Source organism: Mastigoproctus giganteus, chromosome 8, assembly GCF_048544385.1.
Source record: "Mastigoproctus giganteus isolate SK-2022 chromosome 8, ASM4854438v1, whole genome shotgun sequence".
Classification (NCBI taxonomy): domain Eukaryota; kingdom Metazoa; phylum Arthropoda; class Arachnida; order Uropygi; family Thelyphonidae; genus Mastigoproctus; species Mastigoproctus giganteus.
The window spans coordinates 48,031,119-48,049,259 of NC_143582.1; the positions used below are offsets into that span (position 1 = coordinate 48,031,119).

At 37.9% G+C, this 18,141-nt stretch overlaps 1 protein-coding gene across 1 annotated transcript in view; it reads right to left on the reverse strand.

The window, feature by feature from the left end:
- RpL24 (ribosomal protein L24) overlaps positions 1 to 17,162 on the reverse strand; it is a 46,517-nt gene extending 29,355 nt beyond the window's left edge. Inside the window, exons 1-3 of the mRNA XM_090379352.1 lie at positions 17,082 to 17,162; positions 16,882 to 16,957; positions 6,481 to 6,728 (exon numbers count right to left, since the gene is read on the reverse strand). Coding sequence (XP_090235478.1) covers positions 6,481 to 6,728; positions 16,882 to 16,957; positions 17,082 to 17,086 — 329 coding nt within the window. The 5' untranslated portion in view covers positions 17,087 to 17,162. The remainder of the gene's footprint in view (positions 1 to 6,480; positions 6,729 to 16,881; positions 16,958 to 17,081) is intronic.
- Between the last annotated feature and the right edge of the window lie 979 nt (positions 17,163 to 18,141).

Below are 18,141 nucleotides of genomic sequence, written 5' to 3' on the forward strand. Positions count from 1 at the left end.
CACTAGCAAGGCTTTTGTGGATTTATTGGATGATTGTTTTCTACATCAGCATGTTCGGGAGGCAACTAGAGGGAGTAATACTCTTGATTTGATTATCAGTAGTGATTCTTCATGCATTAAGAATCTGCAGGTAAATGAACCACTAGGTGGCAGTGATAACCGTGTGCTGAAGTGGGATTTACTCAAAGAGGTAACTACCATTAGGGGTAAAGGGAAGGGTTATTGCTTTCGTAAAGGTGACTACGATGGACTGAGACAGTATTTAAATTCTATACAGTGGGACCAACTGATGATGTTACCAACAGCAAATTCAAAATGGGAAGCTTTCAAAGAACTTATCTAGGAAGCTACTAGGCTCTACATACCAACTAAGAAATATTGTTCAAGGTTTAGGCCTAAGTGGATGTCAGATGAACTAATGAGACATATGGCAGAGAAGGAAAATGCATGGGATACATACAAATTAACACGACACAGAAGCCTATGATAGATATAAGTTGATCTGTAACCAAGTTACAAAGGAGATTAGGCAGGCGAAAGCAGATTACGAGAAATCTTTGGCAAGGTATGCAAAGAAAAACAGCAAAGAGTTCTTTACTTATGTAAACTCTAGAAGGGGATGAATCAGATTGGTCCACTTGATATCGATGGGTCAACTGTTGATGATCCTGCTCAGGTAGCTAACAAACTGAATGAATATTTTGCATCGACATTCACAAATGAGGAGTTATTCAGCGAGGGGAATGCCAGGTGTATTCAACTCTGGCAGTAAGCTAGAGAATCTTGTAATAACTGAGAGTAAAGTGGAGGAGAAATTGTTGAAGATAAATACAAGAAAGGCACCTGGGGTGGATGGGATCTATCCAGTTATATGAAAGGAGGTAGCAAAGGAAGTAAGCAAACCCTTATACATAATTAGGAGAGCTTCCTTGGACTCAGGGGAAGTACCCATGGACTGGAGATGTGCAAATGTGACCCCAATTTACAAAGGAGGATCAAAGGGCGACACAAGTAATTATAGACCTGTTAGTTTAACTTCTGTTCCTGGAAAATTAATGGAGGCACTGGTTAAAGAAGCACTGCAGGATCATCTAGACAAGACTTCAGTTATAGCTCAGACACAGCATGGTTTTGTTAAGGGGAAGTCTTGCCCGACCAATTTGATTGGATACTATGATTCAGTCACAAAAGAACTGGATGCAGGGAATAACTTTGATATTATATACTTGGATCTTAGAAAGGCTTTTGATACTGTTGCACATGGAAGACTGCTGCACAAATTGGAGCAGTGTGGCATTGGAGGCAAATTGCTGCTATGGATAAAGGGGTGGTTGAGGGGGAGAAGACAGAGAGTGGTAATCAATGGACACTGCTCATCATGGACTAATGTTATTAGTGGAGTCCCTCAGGGTTCAGTATTGGGTCCATTACTGTTTTCTGTATTTATAAATGATATTGATGATGGTATATCAAGCTTAATGTCCAAGTTTGCAGACGATACGAAGGTTGGCAGGGTTGTCAAGGACACTACTGACACTATGCTACTGCAACAGGATCTGGAAAGGTTGAGCAGATGGGCTGAGAGGTGACAAATGAAGTTTAACATCAACAAATGTAAAGTACTACATATGGGAAACAGTAACCCCAGAGAAACATCAACTCTGTGGTACTACACTGACAGTGATGGAGAATGAAAAGGACCTGGGGGTAATTGTGCAGGCAGACATGAAGTTTTCTGAGCAGTGCAGACGGGCTGCAAGAGTAGCTCATGGTGTATTGTCGATGATATATAGAAATTTTTCTAGCAGGGATAAGGAGGTGATTATTCCATTGTATAAGGCAATGGTCAGACCACACCTAGAGTACCGTATACAGTTCTGGAGGCCTCATTTCAAGAAGGATGTAGAGATGCTGGAACGAGATACAGAGAAGGGCAACAAGATTAGTGAATGGAACAAAGGGGTGCTCTTACGAAGAAAGGCTTAAGTTTTGCAAATTACAGTGTCTGGAGACTAGGCACCGGCGAGGTGATCTGACAGAGGTGTATAAAGCCTTGAATGGTTTGAGCATGCTCAATGCTGATGGGATTCTTCCTCTTGCTCAGAATAATCACCTGAGAGGACATAAATTCAAATTGAGAAAAGACGGATGTAGGATAGACGTGAGGAAATTTGCCTTTAGCTAGAGGGTGGTTGGTTGGTGGAATAGACTTCCATCCCTTGTCGTGGAAGTTGATAGCCTAAATAAGTTTAAGGCTCAGCTGGACAGGTATTTCGAACTAACAGAGGGGTGAAGTGGAAGTGGTTATTTTTTATTTATTTTTTTATTTTTTTGGCTGATGCTGCATAAGCTTGCTTTCTTGCATCAAATGCCTCTACTAATGCTAATGCTAATATTCCTCCTTTTTTGACTAATTAGAATCGCTGTTTAATAGAATTAAAATTCAATTCACAGACATGATCAAAATGACTAGCGCTTACTACACATCGTATAGTGAATGGTACTTTACTATGGTGACTCCATCATAACGTGATTTGACTGTACAGTGAACCAATTGAAAACGGGGGTCGATTGTATTTTTAACTCTTTTACGTGAAACTTTGGATAATTGGGGCAGTCGCTTAATTGGGCCAAAATACACTAGTCCAGATGTGTCCCAAATAATTGGAATCGACTGTATCTTAGCAACAGACACTGAAAAATGTAAATTTAGTTAAATAATTTTAAGCTTACTTGAATAGTAGATAAACATGTGAAAAAAATTTACGGAATATTACAAATTTCGAAGTGCACTGCATCCAAATGTCACACGTAACTGTTAATAAAGGTGCTGGAACAAATTTACACCTATCACTGTGGAAGTTGATAGTTTAAATAAATTCGAGGAAAACTGAGCAAACTTTTGGAGTGAATGGATGGGTGAAATGGGAAGGGGGTTTTTTTGGGTGATGCTATATAAGGTTGATTTCATGCATCAGATGCCTCTATTAATGCTAATGCAAGAAAAAAATTTCAATGTAATGAAATTGTAATGTGGGCAGTTCACCTCCATTTTAGGAGTTGATGAACTGCCCACAGTTTGTCAAAATATAGTTAATATAGATTCAAACTTTATGAGAATAGATGAACTATTTGCCTCACATAATCAAGAAATGAGCAATAAAAAGTTAATGCAACTGGAAACAAACAGCTAATGAGCAGCAGAGCCTGGAAGATATTAGTATGCAACCAACTTTAACTTAAAAAAAAACTTCTAAAGTTCCGAATTTGAATGAAGAAGCTATTGAAAATGATCCTGAAGTTCAAAAGCGGCATGAGTAAGCATATGATATCAGTTGCTACAAGGAAATTGACACAGAGGGGGGAGGAAAGTTTATCAGACTTTGGATAAATATTTAAGGCAGTGTTTCTCAACCTTTTTTAATTATCGTCCCCGAAAGGGCCTTTTTTTTCTTTTAGACAATTTTTTCCCTAATTGTACCCCATGAAATTTTAAACAAGAAAATACTTTATACTTACTCTTTTTATTCAATGATCCCTGAGCCTGATGCTTCTTAGCTAAAAGTTCAATGTTCGGTATGAGGTTAGTAAGTTTAATTCTAATATCTCCTCTTGAACATATATCAGTTCTGTTTCTTTCCTTTGTTAATACTTTATTTACTGAACTAAAGTCAATTTCATCTATATAAGATATTGTAAAACAAAGTACTTTGGCCATTTCAGACCACATTGTTGGATAAAGAAGTTAAGTTGTTTTTGACTCCCAACTCAGCCATTTCACCCTTTTTGAATTTATATGGGCTTTCAATAAAAGCTAGATAGATATTCATCCAGATAGTATAGACACTTTTTCTTTTCAGCACTTGACATGATTGATGATTGGTTAAATAACTACAAAGAATTAAATAATAAAATATAAACTACTTTTATTTAACTCTCATAGCCCATGTCACTTACAAAAGCACTGTAGATCAAAAATAAACTTTCACAAGGAAACAAAAATTCAATATTAATTGTTGCTTAGAAAGTAGAAACAATAGAATGAAACATTTCTTCATCCCATCCATGCCTCATATGTTGACAAATAAACCACACCCATCATGCTGCCACCAAGGTCACAGCTGTTGGAAAGGTGCAAATGCCAAGGATTGTGGAGACATTACCTCTGAAAGCACTTAGACATTTAATGTCTATGAAAAGCAAAGGTAGTTGAATTAAATCACGCCCACTATCTTCCCTTTATCAAAATTTCTCACTCACTCTTAATATAATATACCTATATGTTAAAAATCAGTTGTCTCAGGGGAAAAGAAAACCCAATGAGAGAAATTAAATATTAAGATGTCATCGGGTAGGGTTTAACTTTGGAAGGCCACAAACCATTGCAATACCCATGATTTTTTCACCCCCAAAAAAACAATTTTAGCCACCTTGGGGGCGATATCGCAGCCACGAGAATCCCTGATTTAAAGCTAAAAGAACAGGAAGCCATCTTAACTCCACCGCACCCAAAGCCTACAAATTCAGAGCCCGAGCAAATTAGTTCCTCATAAAATTACTGAGTTTCATGTTGAAAAATAGATTTTCCCCTCACTTATTTCATTCATTCTTTGATTTCATAATCAGAAAGGCAAATGGGGATTAATTAACAATTTCTTAAAAAAGATTTCTCAAATTGTATTTTTATTTGCATAGTTTGAGTTTGTATCATGTGTTTTTTTTTGTTTCCCCCCTTCTTAAGAACATAACCCTGATGCAAAGCAGTCTGGGTGTATGTAGCAGATCAAAATATCCAACACATACTCACTGATAACCATAAACTAAAATGATATTAGTGAGAAACAAGAAATTTGTGCACTGGAATGTTACTCACTTAACTTTGAACTTGTGTGCATAATGACAGACAAGGTGTTAAATAAATATGCACCTAACTTTAAATGTGCACAAGGTAACGTGGCATGTTATTGCAGGATGTACTAGATACAAGGTGTTACCCAAAAGTTCCTGAAATGTATTGATAAAATAAATTAGACTCGCCCTGGATCTTATTTGTCGCCGTCACCTTTGAAGTAATCCCCTTGAGAGCATAAACATTGATCCCAGTGCTTCTCCCATGATGTGAATACATTCTTAAAGTCCATCTTCATCAGTGTTCAGCACCACCTATGATTCGGTTTGGAATCATCTATGACGTCAAATCTTTGACCCTTCAGCTTGATTTTCAATTTTCATTCTGGGAATTAGGACGAAGTTGTAGGGGGGGGGGGGGGCAAGTCTGGCGAATAAAGGAGAGGATGGTTGTTATGTTGCTGGATGCCAAAAACTGCACCACAGAAAGAGAGAGATGTATGTGGGCTGGTGCATTGTCATGATGAAGTACCCAGTTCTTTGCATGCCACTTTCCCTCCCAACGGCTTCCCTTAACCACCTCAGGATGTCGCAGTAGAACTTTGCATTCGTGGACTGGCCAGGAGGGATGAATTCCTTATGGATAATCACATCAGTGTCCAAAAAACAGATTAGCATGGACTTCACATTGCTCCTCACTTGTGGGGCTTTCTTCGATTGGGGCGAAGATGGGCTCTTCCACTGGGATGATTGTTGCTTGGTTTCTGGGTCATACCCACATACCCAATTCTCGTCACCAGTGTAGACCGTAGAAAGGAAGCTGGATCACTCCTGGCTCGTTCTTGAAGATCTCTGCTAACTTCCATGCGATGCTGCTTTTGGTTTTTACTCAGTAACTGTGGCACGAACCTGGCCACAATCCTCATGTTCAACTCGTCTCACAAAATCCGCTAACACAATGTACGATAGTACTACAATTCCACAAATGTGGATGGTCCACCTGCAATCTTCATGGATCGCTGCCTGAACTTTTGTGACACTTTGCAAGATGGTGCACGATGATGGGCGGCCAGAGCAATCGTCGTCATCAATTGACATCTGACTGTTTTTAAAATGGTTAAACCAGTAGTAGGTCTGCATCTGGCCTAAAGCATTGTCACCAAAGACTTGTTTCAACTTCTTATAGGTTTCTGCTGCTGTATCATTAAGAAGGAAACAAAACTTGATGCAAGCACGTTGCTCTCTCACATCAGCCATCAAAACAATCGCAAACTACACGAAACACTGACAAAGAACTGCACATAAATATTCAATGACTCTATCCAATGAATCAGTGCACCACATGGTGCAATGATTCACAAGGATGCAAGCAGTGTTACCTAGAGCCACAAGTCCGTACTAGACACAATTTCTACACAACATTCTAATTTCGGAAACTTTCGGGTAGCACCTCGTATATATTTTCTTCCCTAAAATAAATACTACCACAGTAAATATGGTATATTTTTAATTATACTATCATGTTTTTAGGGCTATAAATGCACGGTGTAGAAACTACAAGCAAGGAGTTATTTAATGCTTAATGGATTAACTGAAATATATACATTCCAACAATAATTTATACCCACTAACCTAATTGCCTGTTCTCGCTGTGCTTTCCTAACTTCTGGTTTTTGGTTACGTTTAGCCATTATATCATTCAAACTTGCTCCAACAATAGCTCTCTGATATTTAGTTGTCCTGCGGGTCCTCCGCTTAGCTGTTTCCTCTTCAATACCTTTTTTGTGTTTTCTCCGATAGAGCACAGTCCATGTAATTTTTCGAGGATTACGTTTCATCATGTGGGAAGCTTCACACTTGGCATTAAGAAACTGATAAATCTGCAGAAAATATACAACCCTAATGTAACACGTAATAAATTTACTTCCATACAATAACTGGAAATTAATACTAATGCATTTGAAAACAGATACAACGCAACCTTAATATAACACAGGAGTCGGGCAACAATGTTAATACCTATATTATAAACAAAGTACATTGTAGCGGTAAAAATTTTACCATTTTTCTCAGTTTTTTAACATAAACATAGTTTACTTGGTAAAAAAATTATTCCTTTACTGTTTTATGAGTATACAGAATAAAAGACAAAACATTAAAGATTATATCATTCCCTTTACATTCTACTAACACACAATGCTGTTTATGTACTTACATTTTACACATCTGCTCTGAAATAGTTATATAATTTAGTTTTCTGGAACTGGTGACAGCGTCTTTTCAGTATATAATTCTTAATAGTGGTCAAATGCAATAAATGAAGATGTTCACTATCACTCTGATGTTCTAACCATGCCATCACCTCATTAATGTTTTTGAGCACTTTGTTAATTTGTGGTGCTTTTTCCTTAACACGAGTTACTGACATTTTCTGAATCACTCCTTACATCACTGGCCTTCTATTTGTCAATTGTCTTTTCACTGCTCACAGAGGCTGCAATTTCTTCCTCAAGTAATGCACAACTGAAGCCACATACAACTCAATCCAAGGAGCCAGGTCATTTGATCTGAGACCAACATCAAATATGATACAAGCAGCCTTTGCTTCTTATTCTGAAAATGCTGCTAATTCAAGATTATTATTGATCTTGACTTTTCCAATAAAATTTTTGGCAGTTTTCAATTGTTGTTGGGCTTACATTCTCCCATGCCAATCCAACATTGTACGTAACATCTTTCAGTGTTAGTGTTTTCAGAAATTCTAGAACTGAATTTCTGAGTTCACAACACCAGCAAGTAGCTCACCATGGGCTGAATTTAGGAAAGTTGTGTTCCTTGGCAGAAATGCTGTTGTTATTTGTTATGTGGTTTTTAGGAGCATTAGCAACTAAAACTAAGGCCATATTGCTCCGGGGATATGCGGTGGTCATTCCCTGACCTTTCCGCCTCCTCCGTATTTGGTGGTCACGGGCTCGAACCCCGGTCTAATCAAGAAGCATGTGCTACGCACTGCCGCTCCTGCCCACCTGGCTACGGAGGCGTCTGGCAGAAATGCAACTTTGATCTTGCCATCTTTCGATTTCAGGTCATCAGCCGAAGGATGAGCTGTGCAGTGATCCAACAGTAATAAAGCCTGTTCTTCATGTTTTTTTTTTGGAAACCAAGTGGAGTCTCACTGATGGTAAAACTAACTTACAAACCATGAATCAAAAATATCACTCATCATTCGGTGCCTCTGTAGCCAGGTGGGCAGGAGCAGCAATGCGTAGCACACGCTTCTTGATTAGACCGGGATTCGAGCCCGTGAGCCACCAAATATGGAGGATGCGGAAAGGTCAGGGAATGACCAATGGATAGTTTACTTGAACATTGTATCGTAATTAATGCAACCAACGCAGTTACATTTTCGAAGAGTTAATAATGGCTGATAATAATGAAAAAGCAACGTCTGGGCACAGTATGAAGACTATAAATGTAAGAAAAAGACTGAATTTGAAAATTAAATTACACGTTTTGAAGCGAATTGATTCCGGTCAAAGACAAGCCGATGTGTGCCATAATTTAGGACTTGCAAGTTTAACTGTAAGAACAATTATAAAAAATATAAAGAATTAATTTTAGCAACGGGAAAGATAGCTGTTCCACTGCAAGCGACTAGGGCTAGGCCGACTATTAGGATTGAAATGGAAAGACTAACTAATTTTATTGAAGATAATATCCAATGCAGAACTGAGTTAAGTTAAATATTATAAAAGAGAGATTAGCAATATGATGATCTGAAGAAAACTCACCTAAAAAAAAAAATGGAACCATTTAAAACTGGTAAGGGCTGTTTGAATAGATTTAAAATCCAGGGAGAAGCCGCAAGTGCAGATGAAGGAGCCGAAACTTTCAAAAAAGAACTTGTTAAAATTATTGAAGAGGGATATATGTTATACTTCTCAACAAGTTTTTAACATAGATGAAGCTGGACTTTTGTGGAAACGACTGCCTAAAAGAAGTTTCATATTGAAAGAGGGAGAAAAAAAAAAAAAACAAGCCAGGTTTCAAAGTAAGGATGGATTGGTTGACTTTATTGTTGGGAATGCTGCGGGGGATTTAAAATTAATACCCCTTTTAGTTTATTTGGAAGAGGGCCAAAGTTTAACCCAAAATCAACACATTTTTCATGATTAAATTCATCAATTAAATTCATGATTTTAATTGGAATTTTAAGTTTAATTTTGATACGCAAGAGTTACCATATAATTATAAACGTATGTAATGGAGAATATTTTATGTACAAATATTTGAATATTAAATATTTTGACTGACATTTGTGCATCTTTTCACTACTGTTTATTATTGATTAGGAAATATCCTATGGCACTGGCTGCAGAATGCGGCGCTCGCTTAGCGCGGATTCACTCAGCGCTCTGTTTTTCTGGAACAAATTATCAGCATTAAGCAAGGGTTACTTGTATATCGAAGTGAATGTACAGCTGATTTTTAGCTAATTCCCCCTCTTCGAAATATGGTAGTAGGATGTACGGTAGATACAAGTATATAGAGTATCCACTTTTTCCAGTTCCCAATATGATATTGCTATTTCTTTGAACATGCTACTTTAAAAAGAATTACAACCTTAATATAAAAAGAGATATACAAACCATTAACTTTTTAATAAATTAATCTAATTTAAAGAAAGTTGTTTGCATGGTTTTTGTCATTCACAATAATTTCATAATTGAATGTTGGTTTCATAATCTAATCTACATAGCAATTTCATAATCTAATGTTGTTTGCATGGTTTTTTTCATATACAGTATGCATTTTTAACTACAGTACAGACATTATCAAATGCAATAGTTGTTTCTTTATCAACATTACTGCAAGCCAACACATTCTCTATTATGCTCAATGCGTTTTCGGGATCTATTTTAGATGGCAGTGTGTGCTTCTTCACTATCGCTGGTAACAAAAGCATCATTGTTTTGCTTGGTACTCAGCAGCTCTTTTGGTGTTGGTATTGCTGTGGTAGCAATTTCATAATCCATCTTCACAAACTTCAAATTCACCAACAAAATCCATATGCTCCTTCAAATTCCTCCATTCTTCAATATTGCTATCATATTTATCTGCTGGACCATATTTTTCAATGATATTCTCTCCAAAGCCACTCTTTCTGCAGCAGTCAATTATTACACTTGATGTAATACTGTCCCAAGCAATAAGAAGATTACATATGTTTGTTATTTGGTTTTTAGGGGCATAAGCAACTAAGGCCATATTGCTCCATGAATATGCAGTGGTCATTCCCTGACCTTTCTGCATCCTCCGTATTTGGTGGTGACAGGCTCGAACCCCGGTCTAATCAAGAAGCGTATGCTGCGCACTGCTGCTCCTTCCCACCTGGCTACGGAGGCGCCAAGATTACATATAACATCCAAGACATTGCAACCTGGCTGCAAATTGTTCCCTCCTTCTATGTTATGGATCAAATACCTTATCAGGCAGGCTCTATATGCTGTTGAGGTTATAAATAATCATGTGGCTGTATAAAACTGGTGGTATCAGGAGGTAAAAACAACAGCCGTATATTTGTCAACTTAAGGGTCTCGGCAGAATGTGCTGTACAACGATCTAGATTCATCAGAATGTTCCTTTTTTTCTAAAGCCATTCTTTTGTCCACTTTTGATAACAAAGACTGAAAATTCTGAACGTAAGCCAAGCACTTCTATTGGCCTCATAATCACAGGGAAGCTGGTTAACTAAAAACATTTTGGCTTGGAAAACTTACCAATCACAAGTGGGCATAGTTTTGTACTGCCACCTGAATTGCAGCATAACAAAACAGTGTATCTTTGTTTACTTGATTTTCCACCATGACAAGACTCCTTGAACAGCAATGTTTTGTTAGGCACCAAATTATAAAATAAACCTGTCTCGTCAAGATTAAAAATATCCTTTACCTCATATTTTTCAAGAGTGGATCATACAGAACACAGCCAGTCTGTATCCTTTTCTTTGTCCAGTAATCCAGACTCGCTGCAAACATTTCACAGAACCAGGTTATTTTTGTCTTTAAATCTTTGGAGCCAGCCACTGCTGCATTTGAATTCGCTAATTCCATGCTGCTGAGCTAGATAATTTCCCTTTTCTTGCAAACTTTTACCTGATATTGGCAAATTAGATGCACGCATTTTTTGATACCACCCGAAGAAAAGTTTTGTTTCAAGCTCCTTGTGTTTTGCACCACAAATTCATTTGTTTTTTATTGCTGCTACAATCACTTCAAGTTTTGTTCGGTTTTTCAGTATTTTAGATAAAGTAGATAAAGGGAGGTTGTATTCCTTTGCAATGTCCATTTTACTTCGATCCATCCTATCAGCCTCTTGTATGATTTTCAGTTTAATTTCCCAGCTTAATTCTGCAGTTTACAGTTTGTCGGCATAACACTGCTAGATGAGACTTAATATAAAAAAACTTTGAATTAATTTAAAATATAAACAAACTTTAAATTAATTTAAAGACACAAGTTCCAAAAAAGACATCAGCTCAGACAAAATGGCACAAAAAATAGATTACTGTAGTAGAAAAACAGCTTATCCTTCACAAAGCTGTTTTTCAGACTGCACTTAAGTTGTAGCTACCATAAACTGGTTTTGTTTACACAAAAGTAATTTCTAAAAAATCAGTGCCATCCTTTGGGAAGCAGAGAACAGAGAACCAGATGACCAGAGGCAATAATCGGACAGCTGTGCCAAGATTTGTATTAAACATACAAAATAACAATATTTATTTCTCAGAGGGTGAAAACGAACTTTGTAATACATATTAACCAAATTTTGTAATAAAAGAATATATTTACATAGAAAAGCCTATCTTTTTGCAGGGGAATGGTATGTGTTTCACATTAAAGAAGAACTGCAGGATCATCTAGACAAGGCTGCAGTTATAGTTCAGACACAGCATGGGTTTGTTAAGGGGAAGTCGTGTCTGACCAATTTGATGGATACTATGTACTATGTGGTTGCAAATGAACTGTATACAAAAATAATTTTGATATATACTTGGATTTTAGGAAAGCTTTTGATACTGTTGCACACAGAAGGCTACTGTACAAGTTGGAGCAGTATGGCATTAAGGGCAAGTTGGCTGAGTGGAAGAAGACAGAGTGGTAATCAATGGACACTGCTCTTCATGGACAAATGTTACTAGTGGTATCCCCCAGGGGAGAGTGTTGAGCCCATTGTTGTTTTCTGTATTTATCAATGATATTGATGAAGATATATCAGGCTTAGTGTCAAAGTTTGCAGACGATACAAAGGTTGGTAAGGTTGTTAATGACAGTAAGGATGGTACATTAGTGCAACAGTATCTGGAAAAGTTCAGCAGATGGGCTGAGAGGTGGCAACTGAAGTTTAACATTATGACGTTTGCTGAGCAGTGCAGATAGGCTGCAAGAGTAACTCACACGATCTTGTAAATGATATATAGGAATTTTGCTAGCAGAGATAAGGTGTTATGCCCTTGTATAAGGTAATGGTCAGGCCACACCTTGAGTACTGCATACAGGTCTGGAGGCCTCATTTTAGGAAAGATGTACAGCTGCTGAAATGAGTACAGAGAATGGCAATGAGATTAGCGAGTGGAAAAAAGGGTTGCTGTTACCAAGAAAGGCTTAAATTCTGCAAATTGCATTGTCTGGAGACTAGGCACCTGCAAGGTGATCTGACTGAGGAGTATAATGCCTTGAATGGTTTGAGCGAGTTCAATGATGGGATTCTTCCTCTTGCATAGATTCCACACCTAAGGGGGCATAAATTCAAAATTGAGGAAAGACATTTGTAGAATAGATATGCAGAAATTTGCCTTTACCCAGCATGTGGTTGATTGACAGAACAAACCTCCATCTGTCGTTGTGGAAGTTGACAGCCTAAATAAATTCAAGGCTGAACTAGACAAACTCTTGGGTGAATGGATAGGTGAAACAGGAAGGGTTTTTTATTTTTTTTTTTGGCTGATGCTATATAAGCTTGCTTTCTTACATCATATGCCTCTACTAATGCTAATATAAAGGAGTACTTTGCATAGTCTGAGTTTTTACCGTATAACATAATTTTAGACATTTTGGATATGCAGAACCAATACAATCTTCAACAGTTTCTGGATTCGGCAGTGTTGTTTATTGGATAAGAAATCTAGCCACAGAAAATTTTTTCTCACCATTATATCACTGGCAGGGATGGCAAGAATGAAACAAGCTATAACTGCAAGATTTGAGGGGAGGGGGGGGAGAAATCATTCTCCTCGCCACTTCAACAATTGAAAATCTTCTTCATCATCAGAACTTGTTTTGGAAATTTCACTGCTTGAACTTTACACATCAAATACAATGTCTGCCTTCCTTCTTTTTCTCTCTGTTGATCCTTTTAAATTCTTATATTCATCTGTTGTGTGACTGAATTATTTATAAAAAATACTGGGACCACACCCAAACCTACGAAAGCAAAATTATCTGAATTCTGAGAGACATGTGGTAAACTGCAGGTACCCAACCTGATGCACGACTCCAACACGCACACAAATTTTTTATTTAAAAAAAAGTTAAAATAATAAAAATTAAATATTTTTAAAAAATAAAGTAACTTAGCTCTGTGATTGGCTGATTACAATTGCGTAATCCCATTTTGTTCAGTTCTTGATTTGTGCAGGTGCCTGTTGTTTACTGCCGTGAAATCTCCTTTGTCACAGGTATTTTTCACAGGAAACGGGGGCAAACACTAACAAAATCAAGGAAACGTGGAGTGCTATTAAACGGCAACTGTCATAAAGCAAAGTAAACGATCAGTTCGACTCCTACCTCGGAGAGTATATGTGGCGAAGGAAACATTCCGGCAGCAGTGATTTAACTATGGAATTTTTAAAAGCAGTGAGTTTAGTGCATAAACCTGAAACTGAGGATTGAACGAGGACACCTAACCGATGAGGCAAGTGGGTTTTCTTTGTCTCAGTTAAATCTGATTGTTTTCATAGAAATAGCATAGAAAAATGTGCATTTTTGTTCGTTTCGTAAAATTCCCCATAAAATTACCTTTCCTTTTTCTTCTTTTCAGACTTTCTCATTGTTAACGCTAGTAAAGTAGCATAGAAAGACGTGCATTTATATTTTTTCAAATGTTGATCTGCCATTGCTTTTTGTTCGTTCTATTAAGCTCCAATTTTGTGGAGAAAAAACAGCGGGGATTAGGAGGCGGCAACCCCCACAAAAAAAAAAAAAAAAAAAAAAAAAACCATTTATGTGTTCACTCGCATCAGAAATTATCGTTGTTAATGCTCGCGAAATAGTCCAGTTATGTATGAGCGAGAAGAATCAGTGATTGCATTTCGTGTAAATTTTTATTTCTTGGTTTTTTTTAAAAATTGCCTTTTCTTTTTCTTCATTTCAGCTCAGCTTTTGTGATGTCTCATGACATACTGCGATCGCCAAATATTTTTCCTTTTCGGCTTTTGTTTGTTTTATTTTTAAAAATTGTTGATTTGCCGTTCCTTTTCTTTCACGAAATTTCCTTTTAAATTACCTTCTCCCCTTATCAGCTATATCAGACTTGTTCAAATGTCACGTAACATTTTGTGATCGCGAAAAACCTGCATTTTTGTAACTTGAATTTTTAAATTTATTGGATTTATCCTTTGTTTTCAGCCGCCTTATTTGTTGCTGTGCCATGTGCTGTCCGCGTGTCACTTGACATTCACAGGGCAAGGAGAGGAGGGGGAACGCAGTGACTGGGCAGTCACAACCCATCAATCATTGCTTCCTCCCTTCCTCTCTTCGCCACCATTTTGAAAGGGGTACCCGTTTCTGAATCTCTACCAAACGGTTTTTGTAATCTATCGTATACAAGATTATGGACACCATTTTTCGCTTGAATCTGTTCCAAATTGGTGGCATAAACGAACATAACCTTCTTTAAGTTGTTCAAAATGAAAATCTATTAAAAAAACCATATATTTCTTTTGCTTGAATAATCCAACACCAAGAGGAAGAAAAGTTAGTTAGTTAGTTATTTTGGTTTTTAGGAGCATTAGCAACTAAGGCCATATTGCTCCGGGATATGCGGTGGTCATTCCCTGACCTTTCCGCACCCTCCATATTTGGTGGTGACGGGCTCGAACCCCGGTCTAATCAAGAAGCGTGTGCTACGCACTGCTGCTCCTTCCCACCTGGCTACGGAGGCGCCGGAAGAAAAGTGTTTTCTCAGTCTATGTATAAGTAGTAGTAGCAGTGGCATTTGATGCAAGAAAGCAAGTGTATGAGCTTATGCAGCATCAGGCAAAAAAAAAAACATCACACCATTCCCTCCAAATGCCTGTCCAGTTCCTCCTTAAATTTATTCAACCTATCAACTTCCACAACGACAGACGGAAGTTTGTTCCAGCAATTAACCACCCGCTGGCTAAACGCAAATTTCCGCACATCTAATCTACATGTCTTTCTTAATTTGAATTTATGCCCCCATAGGTTCGTAATCTGAACAAGTGGAAGGATCCCATTAGAATTCAGCGTGCTCAACCCATTCAAGGCCTTATACACCTCAATCAGATCACCCCGCAGGTGCCTAGTCTCCAGCCGCTGCAATTTGCAGAACTTAAGCCTCTCCTGGTAGGAGGATCCCTTCATTCCCCTCACCAATCTTGTTGCCCTTCTCTGTACATGCTCAAGTAAATCTATATCCTTCCTAAAATGAGGCCTCCAAACCTGTACGCAGTACTCAAGTGGCCTGACCATTGCCTTATACAGAGGGATAATCACCTCCTTTTCCCTGCTAGCAAAATTCCTATATATCATTGACAATACACCATGACCTGCCTTGGCAGCCTGTCTGCATTGCTGAGAAAACTTCATATCTGACTGCACAATTACTCCCAGATCTTTTTCATTTTCTACCACCTTAAGTGTAGTACCACACAGTTGGTACGTTTCTCTCAGGTTACTTCTACCCATATGCAGTACTTTGCATTTGTCAAGGTTAAACTTCAGTTGCCACTTCTTAGCCCATCTGCCCAAATTATCTAGATCCTGTTGCAGTAGCACACTGCCATTACTGTCATTAACAACCCTGCCAACCTTTGTATCATCTGCAAACTTCGACATTAAGCCTGATATACCTTCATCAATATCATTGATAAATATACAAAACAACAGTGGACCTAACACAGAACCCTGTGGGACTACACTAATAACATTAGTCCAAGAAGAGCAGCACCCATTGATTACCACCCTCTGTGTTCTCCCACTTAACCATCCTTTTATCCATTGTAGCAACTTAGCCTTAATACCAGGTTTAGCCATGTCACTTAATAAGCGACATGGCTAAACCTAGATTTGCAAGATTGCTGTTAGGTGCATTGATTTTTGATATACCCCATTTAATGCAAGTATGGCTTTTTTTTTTTTTTTTTTAGTTTTAAATTTTACAATCCTAAAAAACGGTTAGTCTTTACAATTTGGTACCCCTACGATTGATCGTTGCTTGTAGCAGTGAAGACATGTCTATTCCGCTATGGTTAGTCTTAGGGTGTTCAGAATCCCCCCTTGCCGCTGTTTTAAAATCGGGAATTCGCTCTCCGATTTTAAAACAGCGACAAGGTGGGATTCTGAACACCCTAAGACTAACCATAGCGGAATAGACATGTCTTCACTGCTACAAGCAACGATCAATCGGAGGGGGTACCAGATTGTAAAGACTAACCCTGATCCCGCAAGAAAACTATGGAACACATTTTGTGAAAGTCGGCTTCAATAACCGCGAGTTACTCTATGAATGCATTATGGTGAATTTCATCTTATTCTATAAACTTACTTTAAAAAATCTCATTTTGCTCATTATTATAAAGGAAAACTTTTTACCACTCTGCTTTAAGTACAACTATAAAGGAACACTCTTTTTACCACTATGTTAAAATTTGTTGAGATATTAACTACAACTTAATAACTCTTAATAACTAATGCTAAAAATAAATACCAAACCAAAGAATGAATAAGTTACCTTGCCATCAGTTTTAACCATTCGCTTTCCATGGCCAGGATATATCTTATACCCACTGAAGGCACACAATTCGATCCTAGAAAATAATACATTACAAGGTATAACAGAATTCTAAATTCAACGAACTAATCAATTTGCATATTTAAAAAAGAAAAAAAGCAGAAGATTAAAATCGATGAACAAAAAGCTATAAGCCATACTTCATAATGTACAAATCCTGTCACACGGAAATATCAGACTTCCAATTCTCACTATACGAAGGCCGAAAACCAGCGCCACCTACAAATAAATAGCTAGATTCATCAAAAAATTATAACATTTAACATATACAGTAGTAGTAGTAGTAGTAGTGGCACATGATGCAAGAAAGCAAGTGTAGGAGCTTATGCAGCACCAGCCAAAAAAAAAAAAAAAAATCACACCATTCCCTCCAAATGCCTGTCCAGTTCCTCCTTAAATTTATTTAACCTATCAACTTCCACAACGACAGATGGAAGTTTGTTCCAGCAATTAACCACCCGCTGGCTAAAGGCAAATTTCCGCACATCTATTCTACATCTGTCCTTTCTTAATTTGAACTTATGTCCCCGTAGGTTGGTAATCTGAACAAGTGGAAGGATCCCATCAGAATTCAGCGTGCTCAACCCATTCAAGGCCTTATACACCTCAATCAGATCACCGCGCAGGTGCCTAGTCTCCAGCCACTGCAATTTGCAGAACTTAAGTCTCTCCTGGTAGGAGGATCCCTTCATTCCCCTCACCAATCTTGTTGCCCTTCTCTGTACACGCTCAAGTAAATCTATATCCTTCCTAAAATGAGGCCTCCAAACCTGTACGCAGTACTCAAGTGGCCTGACCATTGCCTTATACAGAGGGATAATCATCTCCTTTTCCCTGCTAGCAAAATTCCTATATATCATTGACAAAACCCCATGACCCGCCCTAGCAGCCTGCTGCACTGCTCAGAAAACTTCATATCTGACTGCACAATTACTCCTAGGTCTTTTTCATTTTCTACCACCTTAAGTGTAGTACCACACAGTTGGTACGTTTCTCTGGGGTTACTTCTACCCATATGCAGTACTTTGCATTTGTCAAGGTTGAACTTCAGTTGCCACTTCTTAGCCCATCTGCCCAAATTATCTAGATCCTGTTGCAGTAGCACACTGCCATTACTGTCATTAACAACCCTGCCAACATTTGTGTCATCTGCAAACTTCGACATTAAGCCTGATATACCTTCATCAATATCATTGATAA